The sequence below is a fragment of the Corvus hawaiiensis genome, chromosome 9 (assembly GCF_020740725.1).
Source record: "Corvus hawaiiensis isolate bCorHaw1 chromosome 9, bCorHaw1.pri.cur, whole genome shotgun sequence".
Taxonomy (NCBI): domain Eukaryota; kingdom Metazoa; phylum Chordata; class Aves; order Passeriformes; family Corvidae; genus Corvus; species Corvus hawaiiensis.
Window position 1 is genome coordinate 713,248 of NC_063221.1, and position 22,669 is coordinate 735,916.

Genomic DNA, 22,669 nt, shown 5'->3' on the forward strand with positions numbered 1-22,669 from the left:
GCTGTGGTGGCTTTGTTAACAAGATTTAAAATGCATGAATCAGTTGAGCAATACTATCAAACCTTCCCATACACTGGTTACTGTGAGGGTGTCTCAAGGCTGCAAGGGAACCTTTATCTCCCTTATCCTTGTTCCCATGCTGACTGAGAGTATTCAAAACCTCCTCGACACCTTGAGGAAACAACCACGCTGCCTAAACTCAGGATGTGAAATGACAAGCAGCATTTTAAATGCTGTCTTTCTGCGTTCCACACTGCTCTTGTGTCACCCCTGTGAGCACAGGAGGCTCAGGAGTGATGAAAGGGGATGAAAGCAGGACTAGCAAGAAGGGTCAGGAGAGAGGGAGCACAGAGGGGCCCTGGAGGGGAGAGCATCGGAGGCCACCTGGATTTGCCCCGTCACGCTCCCTCGGAGCCTCACATGCAGATCCCCCTCTCCAAATCCTCTGTGCTGCACCGCCTGCTTCTGCCTGCCAGGGCTCCTGCTCGGACACTGCTTTTGAGAGGGGCTGAAGAAGATCAGATGCACTGAAACTCGCTCAGCTGGAGCCAGCCAGCCCCCCTTTTCTTCTTCGGCACAGCCTCTCCCCCATCTCCGTGCCTCCCCCCAGCTTGGTTTACCTGCGAGGCCGGAGCTGGCTCCGCAGCAACATTACCCGGGGCTGCAGCAGGGCAGGACAGCCAGGAGTCGACTGAAGCTTTTCTCCCCTCCCTGCTTTTGCAGGCACAGCCGTGTTCTTTGTCAGTGCTTCTCAGCCTCATTTTCTCCAGCTGGGTCAGAAGCAGATCGCCCTCTCCTCCCCTTGCCCCTCCCTGCCAGCGAACAGCTTTGATCAGGAGTCCTCAGTCGTCCCCCCTTGCTGACATCCCTGTCCTTCCTCTCCCCTTCCTCCACCTTAAGGCTGAAACCCTCGGTGAGGGAGCGATGAGGACAAGGGTCCGCTCCCCACACCGGTTCCAGCACATCTGGCAGGCAGGAGCCGCTGCTGCCCGGCTGCCCGCCCCGGGCCGGGGACACCGGACGCCGTTTCTGCACAGCCGGTGTCCGTGGATCGCAGCGGGCAGCTCCCGGAGGGCCGAGCTGTGCCAGCATGGCTACGGGCAGCATCTTGCCAAAAGCTGCCTGCTGGCCACCAGCACAGCAAGGGGCAACCCAGAAAGGAGGAGCAAGAGACCTTAGAGCCTCCTCCAGCGCCTAAAGGGGCTCCGAGAGAGCTGGAGAGGGATGTTTTGTTAAGGGCACGGAGTGACAGGACAAGGGGGAATGGCGTGAACTGCCAGAGGCGGGGTTAGATGGGGTGTCGGGAAGGAATTCTCCCCTGTGAGGGTGCTGAGGCCCTGGCACAGGGTGCCCAGGGAAATTTTGGCTGTCCCAGCCCTGGAAGTGTTCAAGGCCAGGTTGGACGGAGCTTGGAGCAGCCTGGGATAGTGGAAGGTGTCCGGGAGTTGGAACTAAATGATCTTTAAAGTACCTTCCAACCCAAATCATCCTAGGATTCTGTGATTCAACCACCACCCCAGCAAGAGCAGCTCCCTCTTTTCCTGGGGGGTGCTGTGCTCTGACCCAGCGGCTCCAGCCCGGGCAGAGGGATGCCCTGAGAAGCAGAGCTTGCCTACAGAGGGCAGGAAGGAGGAATCGGGCAGCAAAAGGGTTTTGTGCGGGGGGGAGACGACCGGAGGGCTCCGCTCGGGAGCGCGGGTGGCTCCGCAGGGACCTCTCGGTGCCGGGGCCTCTGCGGGGGCTCGGGAGGAGTCGCACGGAGCGGCGAGAGAGCTGCGAGCCCCGGGCGCGGCGGCAGCAGGGCGGTGCGAGGGGCAGGCGGGGCGCGGCGGGGCCCGCGGAGCGCCCGGCCCCCATCCCATCCCATCCCATCCCATCCCATCCCATCCCATCCCATCCCATCCTATCCCATCCCATCCCATCCCATCCCATCCCATCCCATCCCTCCGTCCCTCCCCCGCCGAGCGGCCGCTCCGCGGGTCGCCGCCCGCCGCCCGGCAGGTTGTAAAGTCATTAACTCCCCCAGCCATGCCGGCCGCGCTCCGCGGGCCCCGCCGCGCCCGCCGCCGCCGCTGGTGGGCCCGAGCCGCCTCCTCCTCCGCGGCAGCGGCAGCAGCAGCGCGGCATGGCCGCCGCTCCCCGCCGCCTCCGCCTCCTCCTCCTCCTCCTCCTCCTCCATTGCGCCGCCGCCCCCCTCGGCGATAAGGGCGATAAGGGCGATAAGGTAAGCGGCGGCCGCCGAGCCTCCCCCCGCGCCCTCCCCCCCTCCTGCTTCCTTCCCTTCTTCCCTCCCCTCGGGGAGCCGCGGCGGGGCAGGCACGGAGCGGGGTCCGACCCGCGGCCCCTCGCCCTTCCCCGCAGGTTTCAGGTTCCCGTGCTCCGGGATCCCCGCGCTTCCCTCCCTCGCTCGTGCGCTGCTTGCGGAGGGGCTTTCGTCGCCTCTCCCCCAAGCTGACCCCGAGGACCAGGCTGTGCCCGCTCGCCGTGCCTGGCACTAACAAAAGGCTGATGGGGGTGTGAGGATGCAGGAAGAGGGTCCCAGCATCACCAGAAGGACCACGGAGGCGCAGCGCCTTTCACTGGCTGGGGGTTCGCCCGAAGCTGCCCACCGCGTTCATCCCTCCACATGCGTCCCTAGCAGAAGCTTGGCTCAAGTTTAGGGCTGGAAACAAACAGATTCCCCCTTCCCGGTCCCTCCCGCCGCCCCGAGCGTGGCTTTAGGCAGCTGCTTTCCGCACTAACCATGGGGTGCGCGTCCGGGCGTCAGAGCCCCGCGCTCCCCTCATCTCCGCTCTCCTCCACAAAGGACCCCTCAGCCTGGCCCTCCTCCTGTGGCACTTGTTTCACAGCAGCGCCGAAACCCCTGTGCCTGTCCCGTCTCCTTCCCGAGCCCCAGCCGGGGCGAATCGTCCCCGTTCCCGTTCCCGTGGCAGGGCCGGCAGGAATCCCGGCAGGAATCCCGGCAGGAATCCCGTCTTCGCGGGGCGCCGGCGGTGCCCCTGCCTGCACGGGTCACTGCCTGCATTGTGCCTCGGCGCTCCTGTTTCCTCGAGGGGAGCCCGGCCGGATTTCTTTGCTGCCTAAGGAATTCTGCTCTGCTAAAGGAAGAGGGTTTTGGGTTGCGTTTCCCTCCCCCAGACTCAAGGCCGGGATAAAGCAATCTCACATGGGCCATTTTAGGCACAGAGAAGACCAGACACTGCAACTGTACTGGGGATAACTCAGGTCTGAGGAGCAGCAGCATCTCCTGTTCAGGGGTTTGTCTTAATTTTAAAGCTGAAGTGTCTCATTTCCACTTTGTTTTTACCTTCCTGCACATCTGCTGCCTGTTCTGTTTACCCCTGAGCTGCAGAGCTAAGTCAGAAGCTTCAGGCAGAGCAAGCCAGGTCAAGCTAAACAGATGTGAAGCCCTTCATTTGGGACCGACCTGGATGGAGTCCTCCATCAACACGTGTGCACAAACCTTGGCTGCTCGTGTTCTCCCTGCCCCCAGCAGCTGTGTTTGCACAACACCTAAGACAAGGGCATCCCCGGGTGGGAGGAGGGCTCCCCAGGACAAACACACACCAAGTTCTGTGTCCAGCTCTGCCCTGGAGGTTCCCTTGCTCCAGGAGAGCCCCACAGAGCAATCTGACCACAGATGATGTGGTGCGAGTTGTCCTGGTTGCTGGCACTGATTGTTGTTGATCTCTGGTGCAAGGCAGCGCACAAAATGTTCACTGGGGAATTAACCTGTGCTTCTTCCTGCCCTCCCGTTTTCCATATAAAACTTTTCACAAAGAGTGTCAGAAAACCTCAGTCCACAGTGTGGGCAAGCAACTTCCTGACTGACTTCCTTCCTAACTGCATTCAGTGCCTCTGAAATACCCGACGATAGACATCTCTCATGCGCACTGCCTGTTACTCCCTTCTCCCCCTTCCCGGTTTTCCATCCTTTCTACGGGCTTGCCCCAGGATAAGTGTGTTATCCCGCTGGCAGGGAATGACCTAACTGACTCGGACCAGGTATTTTGTAATGACATGCAGCACTTCCCTGTGACCTTTCTGTCATGGCAGGATCACGAGCAGAACTTGGTAGTTCTCCGCTGGCCTCTCTTCACTGGTTTTCTAATTTGCTTTTCATCTGTGCCTCATTATACATCCAGATTTCTGTTACTTATCTGCTGCAATTTCACATCTTTAACAAGCCTCCATTTTCCCACAGATTACTGTTCCTCCTGATCCCTTAAAAATTATTCTGCATTGCTTGTTTTACCTCAAGGTACCTTCCCCTACAAAAAACTCAGATAGCTTGTTTCAGCTTTTCTAGGGAAAATTTGTGTCTGCTTCCAGTATTGAATCTCTCACACAAACTATCTAGTCTACCCAAATAGTGTAAAACAATGACAGGATGAGAAATAGCTTTATGCAAACACCACTTCTTTTGTAAAACATCAGGGCATAACTGCAACTGCTATTGTTTTTTCTCAGGGCTGTGGTAGAGTGTATCACCACAGCTTTAGTCAGAGAATGAGACGGGAACCCGAACCAGGGGCATTGAACACGGTCATTCATTCCCAGATAATAATCTGCCATTCATTCCAGGCATTCAGACATCTGAAGCTGCTTAGTACTTCAGTAAGTAGTGTGGTTTGCTGTAGAGAGAAGCCCTTAAGTGAAGGGATCGTGGAAATTTCTGGTAGAGGGCATGCAGTTAACGGCCTCGGAAAAGGTCTGGGAAGAATTTATTTCATTTTCAGCTGCTGTTTCGAGTTGTCTTATGCATTGAGACAGGGCTGAGCAGAACATTTTATGACAGCTACTGTGCCCTTCAGTGGTGGGCCAGCCCTCAAGGCTGCAGCGAGAGCCTTCCCCCCAGCTCCTCTATTAAGGAGGCATGTTTGTGGTCTCTCTTCCCAGACAGCTTTTTTCCAGGAGCCAGGCTCTAATGAATCTCAAGATTAGGCACAACAATAAGCAACACAGGAGCCTGGGCCACCGACATGGTAATTGCAGTTATTCCCAGGTTTCTGGGAAACCCAGCGTAGCTCCGAGCTGGTCCAGAGCATGACAGAGAGTCTGCGGAGAATTTATTTTATCCCTTTCAACTCTTCAGAAGGGCCGCCTGGAAATCCGATAGGATGTCAGGCCAGGCCCACCCTTCTGTGCAGGGCTGAAGCATTTTGCTTGTGGCAGCCTTTGTTTGGCAGGGGGGAGAGGGGAAGCAGCTGCTGGGCCTTCGCTTGGGCAGACAGAGCTTTCAGTAACACTGGCTCGGAGAGTGATGTTTCCTTGACACTGGCAAATCTGGAGACGGGCATTTTATCCTGGGAAGGTTCCCTGCCAGTTGGGGTTCCAAGCTCTGCTCCCCCAGCAAGGGCAGCCCTCAGCTCCTCCGGCCTCCAGCGCAGGTGTGGAGGCACAGAAATCCCTTGGTGAGCCTCAGAGAGGAAGAGCTGCAGCTCTGTAACCATCAGGTGCCAAACCACAAGCACCTTGGGGGAAATTCTTGTGGAGAGCACCTGGCTGAACTGGAATATGGTCTGTCTTTCCTAGGGATGGAAATTCTCATCACCTAAGGAGTCATACCTGGCCCTCTTACCTCCTTTAGGCAGAGCCAGCCTTATAAAGGCTGGACCCACGTGCATCTCCTGTGCTCTGGTGTTCCTAGCCTGCTCCTTTTCCATGATTCTGCAGCAGAGTGCAGATTGGAGCAGCTCCAGCATCTCCCATAACCAGGACAGTGCAAAAGAGTTCAAAATCCAGCCCCTTTGATTGCTCCCTCTGTGAGGAGTAGGTGGGGAGGGGATTCATTTGTCCGGAATCCACTCTTGGGATTTGGTGAGAAGCTTGGGAAACTGAAGTTAGGAGTTAATCTAATCTGGAGTCTGTCCCACAGTCCTTAATTTATTATCTGGACTTTTGGAAAATGCATATATCTTCAATTAAAAACAAGAACCATTTGTGTGTCATGGTCAAGGCAGATTTCTTTCTGACAATACAATAAATTCAGCACAGATTGGAACCAGCTGCCCCAGCTCTTAAGTACCTGAAGTTCCCGCTCCTAGTCCAGGCCTAGGACTCAGATGCAGCCATGCCATAAGGGCCAAGGGGACAGCTCAGCATTGTCCTTGCTTACACAAGAAAAGAAATGCTCCTAGGGAAGGTCTGGCAAGGGAGCTCAGTCATGGAAAACCTGAGAGCCAAATCAATCTAATTAAAAAGTGATTGATTCCTCCAGCACAGAGAGGAAGCAGGAACAGGGATTACGGATATGGGGAACACATTCTATTAAAAGGACGAGTCTCCCTGAGTAGCATCTTTCAATAAATCTTCGTCTGGGCTCCTGTCAGTGAGCTGCAGTGCAGAGATGTACCCTATTCTGTCGGTGAGAAAGAAGCTCTCAAAGGCAGGGATGCTGATCTTCCCCACACCTCAACCGTGCCCCACATGCCCGATCCCCTTGCATGCAGGCAGGACACCCCAAGAGCAGGAACCCCGAAGAGGAGCCTGCAGCTTTGCACCGCTCCGAACACACAAGCCCTGCTTCGTATCCGGGGGAGATCAGCAGAACAGACTATTTCACCTCACCTGCTTCCTGCCCCATCTCACCTGTCTGGGTCACAAGGTCCTCAGGGCAGGACTACCTTGTAGGTTACAGCTACACAGATTTTTATTGCCATTTGGGGAAAAGCTGTGCAAATATTGCAGCTTTTGGCCCACACGCCTTTCGTCCTGGCAGTCCGTGTGCCTCGTGGACTCAGGGAAGGGGTAAGACACCAGCTTTGGTTTTTCCCTCAGCTGTGGGAGAATCAGTTTTGTGCTGAGCTCTCCGCTCAGACACCAGATAAATCACTGGAATTCTCCTTCCTGACAGCTGTGAAGAGCTCTTCCACCCCAGCCTTGAAATGTTTATCACAAAGAAGCGTAGGAGTGGCCAGGGAAAGATTTTAGCCGAAAATACCTTACAATGAGAGACTTTTGGTTTGTTTCCTTTGTAAATGTGGAAGCTGCATAGTCAGAATTTCCATTTACAGTCTGATAATATACAGTGAGACAAAAATTTTCATAGGAAATTGGTTGAGATGGTCGTTTGGAAGAACAGAAAAAGGTATTTTTGAAAACATGTCTGTTTCTTTTAATTTCGTGTTCCTAATGAGCAACTCAGCTGCTGGCCACACCATTTGGTCCCTGTCAGGCAAGTCAGCTCCAGCCAGAGCACTGAAGTACAACAAGGAGTATTTTGTCATGTTGTTTTTGAAATCAGCTGTTGCAATGACTAGAGAGCAAAGCCTCAGGTAGCAAGGTGCTTTTTTTGCAGCAGAGCAGGTTTCTTCCAACGTGCTCTGGCCATCAAGAAGAGGCACTATGCACATTTCAGCCATTTAAGTTACAACTTAAAAACATTTGCATAAACCAGCTGCATCTCCTCTGCCCAGAGGCTGGTCTGTTGGCAGGAGCTGAGGAAACACAAGTTCTCAGGCAGGAATTACACCACAAAATGAAGAGCACTTTGGCTTTATTACACCATGAAAGAGCATCAAGCCAAGAGACAGTCAGCCCAAATAGTGAGCAGAGCACATTTAGTGATGAGCAAACCCTGCTGAGCTTTCTCTCACACCCATCCGTTCTGCTTTGCAGAGGGTTGTTTACAGCAGGACCATCAGCCACTAAACCCAGCGTGTTTTGCTAGCAGTAGCACGGATACCATTTCCCTGAGCCCTTGCTTTAACACAGCACACCTCACACACACACTGAGTATTAATTTTCGTCCTTTAATATTTAAACACTTGGCATTTCGCGGGAGAAATCCCTTCCAGTCACTGTCCTGTGTTAAACTCATGGCTGCATTCTACCCTGCTCACAGCTGTGCTTCAGTAAACAGCAGATTAGTTCTTGCACAGGCGAGTTTGCCAAAGTCCCTGGGAGCTTTTAGACCATGAGACACTAAGCAGGAAAATATTGCCAGGAAAAAAAACCCAACTAAACCAGAGAATTGCTTACCTGCTGGGAAGTGTGGAGGCACAGCCAACAGCAGCCTGCTGCAAGGACCGTGCTGGGGCCAGAGGAACTCAGGTTTGCCAAATTTAAAGGCTGAGCCCCAGCAAGGTGTGCTGGGAGAGGGAGCATTCCTTCTCTGGGCATAGTGGGGTGTGTGGGGAGAGGCTCTGGTTCTGAAGCCCTCTTGAAAATGACCTTTGTGAGGGTTGGGGGATGAAGTGCCTGGATCTGAGCTGCTTCAGTCACAAAGGGAAGGTTATTCCCGGAAATGCAGCTCCAAGGAGCGACACCTGCGTGCTCCCAGCTTCCCTGCATGGCCAGGAACTGCAGCTCTTCCTCTTCTCTCCTGAGCCAGGCGTGAGCTGTGCTCTGCTGCTCTGCCTCACCCGGGCTGGGAGGGATGCTGAGGGGCCAGGCTGCAGCTGCTGGTACTGCCACACATGACCAGCCCAACAGCCCTTCTCTGTACCCTGTGATCCCAAGGCATCCTGCTTCCCGTGCAGAGCTCAGTCTCAGAGGGAAGTTTTAATTTTGAGACGTGTGGTCCTGGCGTGGCCCCACAGGACTCATATCCTGGCACGTTTGTCCCACTGCTGGCTGCTCAGGAGGCATCCAGGTGCCAGGACAGCTGCCTTTGGTGGTGAGGAGCCAGGTTCTCCAGCTAACCATGCTCTGTTTCTGTCAGGACAGTAGTGAGGCAGCAGATGGAGCTGGCGCCTGGGATGAAGAGGTCACCAAGTGGTGGGGAGAGTGGAGCTCCTGGTCCACCTGCTCCCGGTCCTGCGGAGGGGGTGTGATGTCCCGGGAGAGGCACTGCTTGCAGCAGAGGTGAGTTGTGTCCCAGGCTGGGCCCGTGGCCGGCTCTCAAGTGGCGCAAGGGAAACGGGGTGCCCCAGACCTGTGTTTTGGGGCTGAACCTCCTGGGTTTGCAGGGTGGGCCATTCCCTCATCCGTGGCCTCTGGGGAAGGAAGGCAGCTGTAGTCTGTGCGCAGTGGTGGGGAAGGGTGGCAGGAGAAGCAGGCTGCAGTGGGGCAGGTGGCAGGTTCCCTGAACACGTCACCCACTCAGCTTGCCTTATCTGATGGGGAGCATGGGGTGGGTCCTCTCTTGGAGTCCTGAAGATGAGGGGCTTGTGGGCTGGAGAAGGCTGGCTCTGTTCGTCTTCCCCTTTCCCTCACAAGCCCTCATTGCCACGGCTGCTCTGACCAACCCAGCCCAGTTCCTACGCCAAGGATGTGGGCACAAATTGCCAGACACCTTATGGGGACTTGATTTACTCCTGGCAGCAGCCAGCTCAGCCACATCTCAGCAATTTCCCCTCTTTATTCCCTGCAGAGCTGGCAAGCATTTTCCCCTCTGTCATTTGTCTGGCTGTCACCTGACAGCATCTGTATTTGTCCCCTACAGCTGCTGCAGTCCCGGTATCAGTGGGGTTGGGTTTGTGGGAGTGGGAGAGCAGGGGAGCTGCAGCTGCCTGAACTCCTGCTGTCCTCTCTCTACCTTGCCACCAATTCCCCTTCCTCCTCCTCCTCCTCCTCCTGCAGCAGCTCTGTAACCTGCTGCTCCAGGCTGCTGGGCTGTTAATGAGAGCGGCGTCCTGCAGCACCACGAGCTTTCCCTTCTGCGTGACTGCACTCCTGAGCAGAGCACGCCCAGACCAGGGCCCCGACCTGCCCTCCTTCCTGCAGCACAAAATGTCTTTCGTGTGAGCACGGGGAAGGTCCGGCTGTGCTGCAGGACCTTCCCTCTGGATGCGGCCTCCCTGGATGTCTCTGCTGCTGCTCCTCTGCTCCAGCACCCTGGGAAAGCAGCGGGGAACAGCACGGGGAGGGAGCCTGGGCTGTCCCACACCCCCACGGCCAGAGCAGCCCTTCTGCCCTTTGCCTGCTTCCACAAGAGAGATTTTTCTCTCCACTTGGTGCCAGCTCTGTCCTTGACTCCATGGCTGGGGAGGGAAGGGTGTGCTGTGCTGTGGTGTTTTAGTCCAGGGATCAAATCTGAATTAAAAAAAGAGAAATCCCATCATGAACCCAGCCCAAAGGTTTCTGCAGCTTTAAGGTCAATGGCTTAAGTGTGAGCCAGGTACGGCCACAAAACAATTTCTTCCTGAGTCTGCAAGAAGCCTCTGCTTCTGAAGGGCATGGCACTTTTGAAGTCTTACTGCAAATTTAGGCTCTGCCTGTGCCATGTAAAGCATTGCTCTGGAGGGACAGCTGCAGCACCTGCAGCCAGTCCAGCCTGAATGTGCTTATGGTGTTCCCTGTATCCTCAGTTCCCAGTGCTGTTACCACTGCTGCAGATCTTTACACATTGCCTGAATTATTTTTCAGATCATTACTGCATTGCCTTAGCCTGTGGTCTCAGCCATTCTCCATATGTCTTCATGGCTTTCAAGAATTTTTTCTGTCTTTGCATCAGTCCAGGATCTCCTGGATAACTCACACTGGCCAGAGTGAAAGCTTCAAGTGTTGAGAAATTCCTGTGGTTTTGGTCCATCACCTGTGCCAAGCCTTCCCTGAAAATCTGTTGGGGTGGCCAGTCCCCCTGACGGCACCATCTCTCTGCCTATTGCACAGTGGCTTCTGAAATCCACTCCCGCAGTCCCTGCAAATCCTGGGCCCATCCATGGGGGTGATGGACCATCAGGTTCTGTCGTCTTTTGGTCACGTCAGCCCTTTTGGAGCTCAGGGCTGAAGGGACACAGGGTTGGCAACACTGCAGTTGCTCCATGTCTGCTCAACCTACCGCAAAACAAGAACAGCCTAGAATCAGAGCCCACCTAAAAGCACTGGAGAAGTGCTTCAGAGGAGATGTTGGCCAGTCTAGAAAGCTCTGCTCTGATGAAACACCTGTCTTGTTTCTCCTGTGACTCCTGTGTCATCCTCAGTACTTGGGTACTTCACAGACCTCCAGCTCACGTCTGGAAATTTCTGCCTTGCAGGCTCCAGATGCCCCAGGGAACAAACAGCACCATGTGTGTTGGTCAGGCCAAGCACTACCAACTGTGCCAGCAGAAGGTGAGAACCACTTCCAGTCCTGACTGGTCCTCACTGGGGGGTGTGGGACTCAGGGGGTCCCACTTGGAGCTGCAAAATCACCAGTGCTCAGGGTGGGACTGGTCCCTCAGAGGATGGAGACAAGGGATATTATCCGCCCCTGGGGTGGTGGGCGGTGTGCCTTTGAGGATGTGGGAGATGGGCTCTATTCCTTGGGACTGGGAGATGGGGCAAAAGAATGCCAAAGCACATTTGTTGTGGGGTGAGGGGAGGGATGAGGTTTTTCCAGTATGCTCTTCCCATTGCTGGAAGGAGTTTCTGCAGGGCTGTTAAATGCAGCTGTTTGAGAGGCCCTTGGCAATGAAGGCCTGGCCTTTCTGCCGCTGTGAGGGGACTTCCAAGTCCATCACCAATTCCTTCCAGGGTGGACAGGGCATTTTCATCCTGAAAAGGTGTAGCAGGGACAAGCAGCTGTCACAACAATGCTGTGAGATAGGGAGCTTTTTGATTGCATTTATTCCCTCCATAGCCCTGCCCAGCCAACACAGCAAGCTTCAAACAGCAGCAGTGCTCCAGTTTCAATGCCAAAGCCTTTGGGAAGCACTACTACCACTGGATGCCCCTCTATCCAGGTGGGTTTTCACAGCTTCACACAAGGGGTGAGGGCCAGGAAACACCCACGGGATCTTCTTGGGCACAGGAAAGTCAAGTCCTAGGGGACGAGGGATGGATGCTCCCGGCTGCCCTGGGTTGGTCTGAGCGGGATGCTCATCCATTTCCTGCACAGCGACTTCACATGGGTGTCCACTTGCCCCTTGAGGCCCAGACTGAGTTCGCCTAAGATATCACCCTGTTTCTGGACTCACTTATTTTTCCAGTAGCTGCCAAGGGGACTTGGAACATCTGCACCTCCAGCTGCTCAGGTGAATGGGGCATAGCTGGCCACAGCCCCGCACAGTCAGTGCCCCTCTGACAGCCCTTTTTTTGCACTTGTGCATTTATGTGTGGCCTGGGATCTGCTGATGCACATTCCCATGTCTGGCGCAGCGGTGGCACTACAAGGGCATGGCAAGGAAGAGGGTTTGCCAGCAAGAAGTGTTTCTGCTTGGCACGGTCCCCAGCACAGCCTCACACCGGGACCCCTTCACTCCTGTAAGATCTGCGGCCTTGGGGTGTCCTTGCGAGTAGCAGGAACATCCAAGGTGACATCAAACCATCAGCAGGGATGAGGGGAAGGTCCCCTTCCTCACTGCCCATCTCTGGGCACCTTGACCTGCCTGGTGACCCTCTGCCTCTGTCCCTGCAGATGACTACACCAGTATCTCCAACAAGCCGTGTGACCTCCAGTGCACCACCCGGAGTGGAGAGAGGCAGCTGATGGCCCGAGCACAGGATGGTACCTCCTGCAAGGACAGGACCTACCAGGGGGTCTGCATCAATGGGAAGTGTGAGGTGAGGCTCTGGGAGGAAGCAGTGGAGAATCTGGGATTGTAATTGCATGGGTGGATCTCCTGGTCACCGCAAAGCCAAGGGGTCCCAGCAGGGAACTGAAACAGAGGCCTGGCATTGGATTCATTCCTTACAACTCCCCAGAACCTCCCCAGAAGAGCACAACAGCATTTCCTGGGAAAGACCCTGCCCCGTGGAGATAAGCTGGCCCCAGGAAACCCTCTCTTGTTTTGTCCTTTGCAGCCAGTGGGGTGCGATGGGAGCCTGTACTCGCCCCGGACCATGGACAGATGCAGGGTGTGTGGAGGGGACGGCAGCACTTGCCACCGTGTCTCGGGCAGCTTCCGAAAGGCAATCTCACAGATAGGTACTCCCTGCTACCAGTCTGGAGACTTCACCTGCTACTTCTTACCACCAGCTGGCATGGAGGGGGACTGGCTTCAACGTGGGTAGGAGCTTTCCCAGCTGCTCGGTGGAAAGAGTTGAGGAGTGCCACCACCCCTACTTAAATGCCTGTGTTTTGCCCTTCTCACTTAATCATCAGAGGAGATTGGTTTGATGTGCTCTGTATTAGGCTGGTAAGGTTTCCCTTCACCTCTTTACAATAGGAAGCAACTGGGGATCTATTTGTTCCTATTGATTTTGGCATCTTGCCCACCTCAGACAATGTGAAGAGACCAATGAATCTTCTTTCCTTTGTGCTACGTGTTCATTTGAAACCTAAGCTATGATGAGGGTCACAGCATTTGTTTCAGCCTGCACTCCATCTCCTGCTTTCCCCAGTCCTGTGGCTGAGGGACAGTCCCCTCTGAAACCAGGCTGCAGCCTGATGGCCCAGTCCTCCAGCCCTGGGAGGAATGCGCTGTGGTATGCTCATCAGAATTAATTAACTGTGGTTTGAGGATGTTTTGGAACAACATTTCACACGGTTGTTGTTTTACTAGTTTGCCTCACTCCCTGCAAGCACGGGACTAGAAAAGCACTCAGGCCCCTTTCCAGGGCAGGGGTAATGGTGCTACCCCCTGTACCAGTGTGGGTACTGTTCTGGCCTCCCATTCCAGCCCTCATAAGATCTTACGGAGCAGACAGGACCCGCGTTTCCAGCAGGAAAGACAAACTGCCAAACCACGCAACTTTAAGAGCCTCTTATTTCCTCTCCCTTTAAAGGTCAATTTTTATGTTACTCCTGAGACAAATTCCATGGGAGTCAGGAGCTGAGGGGACCTATGGTCTTTTTCCACCCTCTGTTCAGCATCAGCCCTGATCACTACTAAGCCTTTTTTCTGTGCTCTTGCCAGAAAGAGTGTGAAAGCACATTCATCCACACCCCCAAAGCCAGACTGTTTAATTGTGCAGCTCCTTCCCGACTCCAAACCCAGCAGTGCTCAGACTGACATCCGTAATGGTGATCTGTAATAGGATTTCAGAGGTCTGGGATGAGAGCTCACAGACTGGTGCAACATGCATTTAGGTCCTTGGCACCCTGCTCCTGAAGGGCAGCGCTGCTTCCCTACAAACACACTTGTCCCATGAGCTGCTTTTCCCACCCAGACCTTTTTATTCTGTCCTCGGGGTCTCCTCACGCTCTGTTCTGTTCCTCAGGCTATGTGTTCATCACCAACATCCCTCCTGGTGCCACGGACATCCTCATCATTGAGCGCAGGAAGACAGAAAACATCCTGGGTGAGCAGAGGAGCTGGGTGGGTGTGGAGACCCCGGTTCAGCTGCCCGGGAGGCGGGAGGAGGCTCTGTGCACTCCCACCTATGCTGTGAGAGAGCTGCTGAGAGCATTTCCTCCAGGGTAGCACATGGGTGCTTCACCTCTCCAAAAACCAAGGCTGCCACATCTCCAGTGGCAGGAGAGACGTTGGGAACCCCAGTTCGCTATGGGCAGGGCCTGGGGTTCTGTTTCTGCTGGGCTTCTCTCGTCCGTGGCCTCTTTGCTCTCCTCAGTGCCAGAGTTCTGCAGAATGTCCCACTTGTCTGTTTTCTCTCTCTCTGAAGCACTGGCAGATGAATCCGGGCATTTCTTCTTCAACGGCAACTCGGCCATTGACAACCCTCAGAACTTCAGGGTAGCTGGCACCATCTTCAAGTACCGGCGGCCCTCGAGCCTGAACTCAGATGGGCTGGAGTATATCATAGCTCAGGGGCCCACTAACCAGTCTCTGAATGCCATGGTATGTGAGGAGCCAGTTTTAGGGTTTCCTGGCTTGCCTGTCTCCCTCAGATAACAGGAATATAACCTGGTTCCCAAGCCAGACCTGCATGTGCTGGTGGGCTGAGGAAGCCAGACAGGTGGTGGGGGGCGGCTTTCCCTTTGGATTTATGAGGATGCTGTCTTCTCTTAACAACCACCACCAAATGGATGTGGCTAGAAAAGGATTTTGGGAAATTCATACCCTCAAAGTAAAAGTGGTTTTGTTTTCTTTCCCCGTTTCCTGCAGTACTATAACTTTAATGGGAAAATGCCTCACATAACTTACGACTACACCGTCCCACGGATGCCGCCTCTCCGAACGGCAGCCCCTGCTCTCGCCAGGCCTCTCTATCACCAGCTACCAGAGACCAGCCAGAACCATCCCATTCCAGCCAACTCCAGAGCTGCCCAGGACTTCAACGCCACGTGGCTCTCCCTGTCACCAGATGACACCAGTGAACAGCTTCCTCTAAGAGAAGGGCGAGAAGATTTAGACTTTGGTCCCCCGCACTTCTTCCAGACCAACTCTACCAGTCAGACCCGGGACTGGGGCTGGGAACAAAGTGAAGAGAAGGAGAAGTATGACTTTCAGATCAGACACATGTACCATGCAAACACAGCAGGAGAGGAAGAGGAGGAGGAAACAGCAGCAGTTGGTGGAGAAACAGGGTTGGGTTGGTTGCTTTGTTCTTCCTTCTCCCATTTTATTGACTGAAAGCAGACATTCCATGGTGGTCTTCTTGAAATCTAAGGTGTCTTTAGCGTCGGGGTGGGCAGGAGGGAAGGATGGTTAATAGTGGGGTGGAGACAGGGAGCAGCAAGGGCCAGCAGCTCTGTGAGGGAAGGGGAGGCTGGGAGAGAGTGGCCACAATCTGGGTGAGGCAGGGCACTCACTTGGTGCCTGAGCTTGGCAGGCAGGGCAGTGACAGCAGCAGGGCCTAGCAACAGCCCAGCGATCATCAGGGGACAGCAAGGGGACAAGTCACATCTGAGGTCCATCTGGGAGAGCCAAACACCAATTCAGGAACAAAGTACACCTGCAACGTTGTGCAGCCCGGGACTGAAGGCCCAGGCTGGAGCTTAAATGGGGCTCCAGGGCAGTGGGCAGACAGAGTGAGGGGTTGGTCAGGGTAATTAAAGCCTGTTGATGCTCCCAGGTAGAAATTTATGACTTTTTAAGCTGAACACTGAATGTTTTTTCCTTGTCAAATGCCGCATGCTGAAGCACAAGCCATCCAGTACAGTTAAAGCATTCCTGTGTTTTTCTTCCAGCGCTCAGGTTCAACCAAATCTCCATCAGCACGGCTGTGCCCTACAGCATGAGGAGGCCCGAGCTGTCGGAGCACGGCCGTGTAACATCCTCCAGGCTCCGTCTCTTCAGGCGCCTCTGTCACCGAGACCCTCACAACGCTGCCTTCTGCAGGGAGCTGCAGCCCCTGGCAGCCAGGCTGGCCCCCAGGAACTCCACGGCCGGCCTCTGGGCCGGGGCAGCTGCCCGCTGGCCACAGGGCCTCCACAAAGCCCTGGCTCGCAAGAACTCGCTGGAGGACTTGAAGGTGGAGGCGTTTGCTGGGAGTCAGGGGCAAGCAGCCAACTCCAGCACGATGGCATCTGTGGAGAGCCCTCTGCCAGGGGCCAGCCCGACCGCGGACAGCAGCCAGGCAGAGCCTCTGCGAGCCCCTGGCACGGAAAGGTGGCACCTGATTTCCTGGGCAAAGCAGAGCATGGTTGGCTGGGGAGGGAGGGAGGGAGGGCCGAGCCAGTCCTCTGGGAGCCTCCCTGCTGTCCTTGATGGCCCCACGCGCCAGTGCCTGTCCATGGCAGCTGCTGTAGGCACTTCCTCCAAAGACTGTTGCAACTGGCCTGACACGGAGCTCCTGGAACGTATTTCAGGATCCAGTTAAATGGGTGCTGAAGGACCCGTGGGGCCAACGCTGGTGTGGTTGTGAAGAGGGCCAGGGGTCCACAGCATGTCACATGTACACATTTACCATCATGTCACGCCCCTCCTGTCCCGTGCCTGTGGGCACATAAGCTTCTGAAGCTTCTGCAAACATTTGGCAGGAGACTGAGGACCAGCTTTTAAATATTTCTGGCAAGCCACATATGAACTCTCCCCACCACATTATATGATATGAGAGGGACCTTGCTTGAGCTTCCCTTTCCAACCCAAATCATGCCTCAGGGTGAGGTACGAGCTGAGGCTGAGGGCACCCACGTGGTTGGCAAACGGTGATATACACAAGACTCCCTGTGAACGATGCTTCCTCCTTGCTAGTTGAATTCGGGAGGTGCACCAAGGCTTTACACTCTCTGTTCATCAGTGGTCTGCCTTGCCCAGGGTGGGGGAAATGGAAAGCAGAAACCCTGGCTTTCTTCCCATCTTCAAAGACAGCAAGGAGGAATTTCCCTGTATTTCATGTTCGCGGTGATTTTTTTCCTTTTTAGCTCACGCCACCTCCTTTTCCCACAGCAATGAGTTCGATGTGAGCCCCGTGGGCCACGATGACATCAGCTTGGCTGACATGTACCGGTGGAAAGTCTCAGCTTACGCCCCCTGCAGCTCCACCTGCACTTCAGGTAGGTTTGGCTTCAGGTGACTGATCACATGAGGTCCTTTTGGGCCGTTGAGGGAGGGAATCCTGGTATTTTTTACATGATGGGGAGAGTTTCAGATGCAGTGAGCACTCTGGTTATTTTCTGGTGGTGGGAGGAGGCTGTTGGGTCTGATGGAGCATGGCTGAGGGTGCTGCTGGCCCAGCAGGTATCAGCACCTCCTACGCGATGTGTGTGCGCTATGACGGAGTGGAAGTGGATGAATCCTACTGCGATGCCCTGACCCGACCAGAACCTACTCACGAGTTCTGCACAGGGAGAGACTGCCAGCCCAGGTGAGTGGAAGTGACATCAGCTGTCCACGGGGAGATACCTTCCTAAGGATCATTTTCTGCTCAAGGCATACAGCCATATGTGGGATGAAAGGTACTCTTAAACTTAGAAGTCCTTGTGTCGCCTTGTAAGCAGAAAGAGGGAAAGAATTTGGGACCTAAATTGCCTGCGAAGGGCAAAGCTGGTTTCAAGGCCAGCCCCGCATTTACACAGACACAGCCCTGCCACCCTGTGCCCCTTGTCCCCCTCACCTGGGTGCTCCTTTGTGCTCTCTCTGCTCGTGGAGGTGGGAGACCAGCCGGTGGAGCGAGTGCTCCCGGACCTGCGGCGAGGGCTCCCAGTACCGCACCGTGCGCTGCTGGAAGATGCTGGCGCCGGGCTTCGACAGCTCCGTCTACGACGACCTCTGTGAGGCAGCGGGGCTGGCCAGGCCCATGGAGAGGAAAGCCTGCAAGAACAAGGCCTGCGGGCCCCAGTGGGAGCTCTCCGAGTGGTCCGAGGTAGGCTTTGCTCCCAGAGCTGGGCAGCCAGGGCTGGGGTGGGGCCTGGAGGAAGGGGCTGGCAGATGTTGGGTGCTGAGGAAGCTGCTGGCCAGCTGCACCCTGGGGAGACAAGGAGTGCCTTTATCTGCAGCTCCCCTGTTCTGGCACTGCTCAGCAGACAAGGGTCATTGCAAAACATTTTTCCTAAGGTCATTTCTCAAGCAGAACAGTGACCAAGTGAAAGCCCTGCCAGCAAGAAGCTTCCTCTTCTAGAGGATCCAAACTGAGGGCCAGTTGGGAGACAGTACCGTGGAGATACAGAAAAACTAAAAGCCCATTGCAGTCCCTTTGACTGACTTCCCATAGCCTGCTTGGTGTGCGGCCCAGTGACTTTGAGCAGCACTTTGGGCATCAGCACACCGATGCGCTGGAGCTTTAGGTGCCAGAGTAATGAGCAGCAAAGAAAGAGACGGACACACCTTTTTCTGTCCCTGCTGGGGCGCTTCCCCTCTCTCCTGGAGCAGCGGGAGGAAAGCGGGAGGTGGCACAGCTGCTTCCCCACCCTTGTTGCCTGGCCCCGAGCCCCGGGGCTGACTCCGTGTGGCCCTTGCAGTGCTCGGCACGGTGCGGCTCGCCGGGGACGATGAAGCGGGAGGTGCGCTGCTCCGTGGAGGCTGCCCTGTGCGACGAGTCCCGCAAGCCCAGCAGCGAGCAGCCGTGCACGGGCCCCCCCTGCGACCGCCGCTGGACCGCCTCCGACTGGGGCCCCGTGAGTGCGGGCACTGCTGCGCCCTGGGCACCAGCGCGGGGCTGGAGGGTGGGAGCAGCTGGGCAGCCGTGCTGCAGCTCACTTTCGGCTCTCTTCTGGCAGAGGCCAAGCTAAAGAAGCTAAAATAACCTCTGGTTTTGCCTCTCCTTGCTGTAAGTTTTGGCTAACTGTGAGCTGAGCTCCATTCGATAATGTGGGAAGCTCACGGCACCTGGAGAATGGAAGCCCCTTGGGGTCCAGTGCCACAGTCCCTGTGTGAGGGCTGCACTCTGGGCTCGGCTCTCCTGGCACCACCAAGCCGACCTCTCCAAATCCCTGCTGTCTGATGTGTCTAAACGCTTTTTGCTCTCCAAGTGCTCAGGTTCGTGTGGCGAGGGGCGCATGAGCCGCTTCATCGCGTGTCGCAACCTGGAGGGCAAGGTGATCTCCAGCTCGCAGTGTGACCCGGCCACCAAGCCGCTGGCTGTCCACCCGTGTGGAGACAAGAACTGCCCTGCACACTGGGTGGAGCAGGAGTGGGACCAGGTAAAGCCAAGCCCAGCCCTGTGTCCTCAGACCTCCTTTCCATCCCATATCCCCCAGGATGTAGTGGGAGCTTGGTTCCCTCGGCAAAGCACAGTTGTACACTGTGACCTCCAGACATGGATCTGTATTCTTGCGCCAGCTGCTTTGAGAAAGAGAAGGAGTAGTGAATATCCCAGCTTGTCCCTGCCGTACCCCCTAGAACACCCCGAAGTTTGTGGGATTTGCTGCCTTCTCAGGGAGCTCCACCGGAGGGCAGCAATGCCCTAAGGAAACTGCTCTCCCACCTGGCAGCTGCAGACACCTCAGCAGAGCCCTGTTCGCTCACCCCCAGACAGGACATGAGTTTCCCACCACTAAAGAGAAAGTCAACAAAACCAGCTTCATCTCTGATAAGTAACAGCTGGGGGCAAACCTGAAGCAGAGCTCAGATCCTTGTGCTGAAAGTCACATCCAGACCATAACTGTGTGCTTGCTTCAGGGATTCCAGGCCAGGGAACGTGGCCCAGGTGCTCTGTTCCACCCAACAATCAGTCTCTGCACATCTCTTTACTCTCTTTCTGTTGCTCAAGGCCTAAAGACTTCGGGCTTCCCCATACAAGCTGATCCAAATCCCAGAGTATTCAAAGAAACACGTTGAGTCAGTTGCAAGGCTTGGGCTTTTCCTTTGAAGTCTTGAGCAAAACAGGGATTCATATAGCACCAAGGAAGAAGGTTTCTAGGAAATAAGAGAAGCAGCCAAGCCCTCTTCCCTTCAGTCATGGCTATGCCTCTGTTCTCACTGTGCTCCCTTTACAGCTGCTGACTGCATTCAGCTGAGTCTCCTCCAGCACCAGTAACAAGCACAGGCTGGTTAAACCTGGCAGTTCTGTAACCCTCCACACCTCCGTGTGGGTCACACATAGTCCTGAAGTGCCGTTTTCAGCTGTCATCCAGCTATGAAACTCCTCAGAGCTCTTGAAAGACCAGCTGAGCTCCCCACCTTTGCCCATGCCAGCTTCTTTGCCATGTTCTCTCAGCTGATGAGCTCTGAGTTCTCAGCATGACTAAGGGCAGATGCGAGCCAGTTGTGCTGGCCCCCCCTGCTGTGGTGAAAAAGGACTCCAAGCAGTGAAATCTCAAACTGGCAACTGCCTCCATGGGCATCAGGGAGCAGATCCTGCCTCCTGCTGCTTCTCCTGGTGGTGACCCGAGGCAGAAAGCCCTCCCAGCTAAGCCTGCATAGCTCTGGGCTCAGCAGCGCTTGTCTGTGCACATCACCTGCACTGCACCACTTTGGTCCCCTTGGGCCCACACAAGGCTTGGCAGCGCACCAAGATCTGGATTGCTACACGCATATGCTATGTGGTTTTTCAGAACATAGATACACATAAAATAAGACAGAAACAGCCTCCTGTAGTCTTGCCTTGGCTGCTCCTGGTGCCCTGTGGTAGCTGCTCTTGAGGCCAGCCAAGGTGAACTCAGCTGAACACTAATTACCAGCATCTGTCCCTGCCCCTGTGGCCTGGGCAGCACTTCCCTCTGCTGGACTGGTGTTAGCGCAGGCATCAAGCCTTCCTTCTGAGCAGAATGCCCTCTTACCTGAGGCTGAGCACCGTTTGTCACCAGGCTGCTCTGTTCCCCCCCAGTGCGACGCCAGCTGCGGGCGAGGGATGAGGACCCGGCTGGTGCTGTGTGCGGGGCTGGAGAACGGGCTGTACAGGGAGTACCCCGAGAAGCGCTGCCAGGCCTCCCCGAAACCTGAGCAACAAGCTGCCTGCTTCAGGAGGCCGTGTTCAACGTGGTTCACCACCTCCTGGTCCCAGGTAGGGCTGGGGGTGGCGGGGAAGGGGCAGGGGAGGCCTCGGAGCCCTGGTTGGTGGCGCAGGACCCGCGCTGAGGCTCTCTGGCAGCCTGCTCTGCCAAGGATTTGCTGAGTCTGGATGGGACCCTGAGCTCTGCTCCTCTGCAGAACAGGCAGCAGGTTGAGAGGCTGGCACATGCAGGCTGGAGAAAATCTTGGAGCATGGGGATTATTGCCTCAAGCAAGAGCATGCGCCACACTCCAGGCATGCGGGATGCAGCCGTGTCTCCTCCTCGGCCAGGAGTCCATGTTTTGTCTTTCCCCCCTTCCTTTGATGGTAACTGGTGAGCGTTTAGGGAATGGGAAGACAGAGGAGCTGGGTCTGGCTTTCAGCAGCCATTTTCTCAGTTTTCTGTCACAGCATCAACGCTCCAAACAAAAATAGTTCTGAGCTGCAATAAAGAGATGAAAAGCAAACTCTCCCTTGCTCTGTCCCAACTCCAACTCAGGGATGCTTTCCTCCGGCAAAAAACCAGGAGAGTGAGTTTGAGATCAGTGTGGTATTTGACCCCAACCTCCTCATGAACAGTCTCCAAAGTAGGGATCGGGAGACCTCAGTAGAGCAAAGAACTCGGGAGCTTGAGCAAAACAGAAAATGCCTCTCATGCTCTCTTTCCTGTTTCTCGACCCCGACAGTGCAGCAAGACGTGTGGTGCTGGCGTGCAACTGCGGGAGGTGAAGTGCTACCAGGGGGAAGCGCTGGCTCAGGGCTGTGACCCCTCTGCCAAACCAGAGGCCAGGCAGACGTGCCAGCTCCAGCCGTGCCCCACAGAGGCACCAGGTACGTCTGGGAGGGCAGGGAGGTGGGGGAGCCCTCGGCTTTGCTCGTGTCCATGTCCATGCTGGGGAAGCACATCTCCTTTTTAACCCCTCCTGTGTGTGCTGCTGCTCCCCAGAAGACGCCTGTGAAGACAAAGCGACGGCCAACTGCGTGCTGGTGCTGAAGGTGAAGCTGTGCTCTCACTGGTACTACAGGAAGGCCTGCTGCTGGTCCTGTCGGCTCAAGGCACCCTGAGCACTGCCAGGCCGTACTTCCCTTCCCAGTTCAAGGGCAGCAGCCCCCTCGAGCCAGACTTTCCACTTGAAGCCACCCCACCTGGCTTGGCTGTGGAGCCAGTCCCTGTGGAGCAGCCTGCTCAGCGAGGAAGGATTCCTATGACTTAGTCATCACTGTTCCCTCTCCACCAAGAGGGTTTTACACAAGACAAACCACCAGTGCCTAGAAAGCTACTGAGGAGTGAGTTGGGAGAGCCTGTCCCTGCTGTCACCGTCTCTGAGGGTGCTGGCTGGAGGCGGTGGGGCACCGAGGCCAGCCCACGGCAGGGCAGGGACAGCAGCACCCCTCTGCTCTGCCCTGCAGGTTTCCTACAGCAAGGGCAACTGCCAAAACACACCGAAAAATTGTGTCACAATAAAGAGATAAACTACAAAACTGTGGATATGGGATGCGTGTGCCTAGGCCAGAGCCAAGGGAGGAGCAGGGGACACAAGAGGAGCAAAAGCAGGAGCAGGAAGGGTGGGGAGAAAAAATGCTTGCA

General features: G+C 55.5%; 1 protein-coding gene across 3 annotated transcripts; it reads left to right on the plus strand.

Moving 5' to 3' along the window:
* The first annotated feature begins 2,072 nt into the window (after window positions 1-2,072).
* LOC125330276 (ADAMTS-like protein 2) lies at window positions 2,073-22,566 on the plus strand. Of its 3 annotated transcripts, none has more exons than XM_048313246.1 (18): window positions 2,073-2,224; window positions 8,666-8,808; window positions 10,923-10,998; window positions 11,507-11,609; window positions 12,284-12,429; window positions 12,670-12,793; window positions 14,029-14,109; window positions 14,431-14,606; window positions 14,874-15,300; window positions 15,899-16,319; window positions 17,100-17,206; window positions 17,391-17,517; window positions 17,802-18,015; window positions 18,611-18,766; window positions 19,121-19,291; window positions 20,917-21,093; window positions 21,768-21,912; window positions 22,028-22,566. In XM_048313246.1, exons 1-18 carry the CDS (start codon window positions 2,126-2,128, stop codon window positions 22,144-22,146), a joined length of 3,012 nt encoding a protein of 1,003 aa, XP_048169203.1. In that variant the 5' UTR covers window positions 2,073-2,125; the 3' UTR covers window positions 22,147-22,566. The 3 variants fall into 3 exon arrangements, with proteins under 3 accessions (XP_048169203.1, XP_048169204.1, XP_048169205.1); XM_048313247.1 differs by having other exon boundaries at window positions 22,031-22,566; XM_048313248.1 differs by lacking the exons at window positions 20,917-21,093; window positions 21,768-21,912; window positions 22,028-22,566 and having other exon boundaries at window positions 19,128-19,249.
* Window positions 22,567-22,669: the final 103 nt, after the last annotated feature.

Bases quoted from the DNA above. Each gene is read 5' to 3' on its own strand.
- LOC125330276 (XM_048313246.1), top strand. From the start codon at position 2,126: ATGGCCGCCGCTCCCCGCCGCCTCCGCCTCCTCCTCCTCCTCCTCCTC. The intron at 12,794-14,028 runs GTACTCCCTGCT...TCTGTTCCTCAG, and splicing joins AAAGGCAATCTCACAGATAG to GCTATGTGTTCATCACCAAC. The intron at 17,207-17,390 runs GTAGGTTTGGCT...CTGGCCCAGCAG, and splicing joins CAGCTCCACCTGCACTTCAG to GTATCAGCACCTCCTACGCG.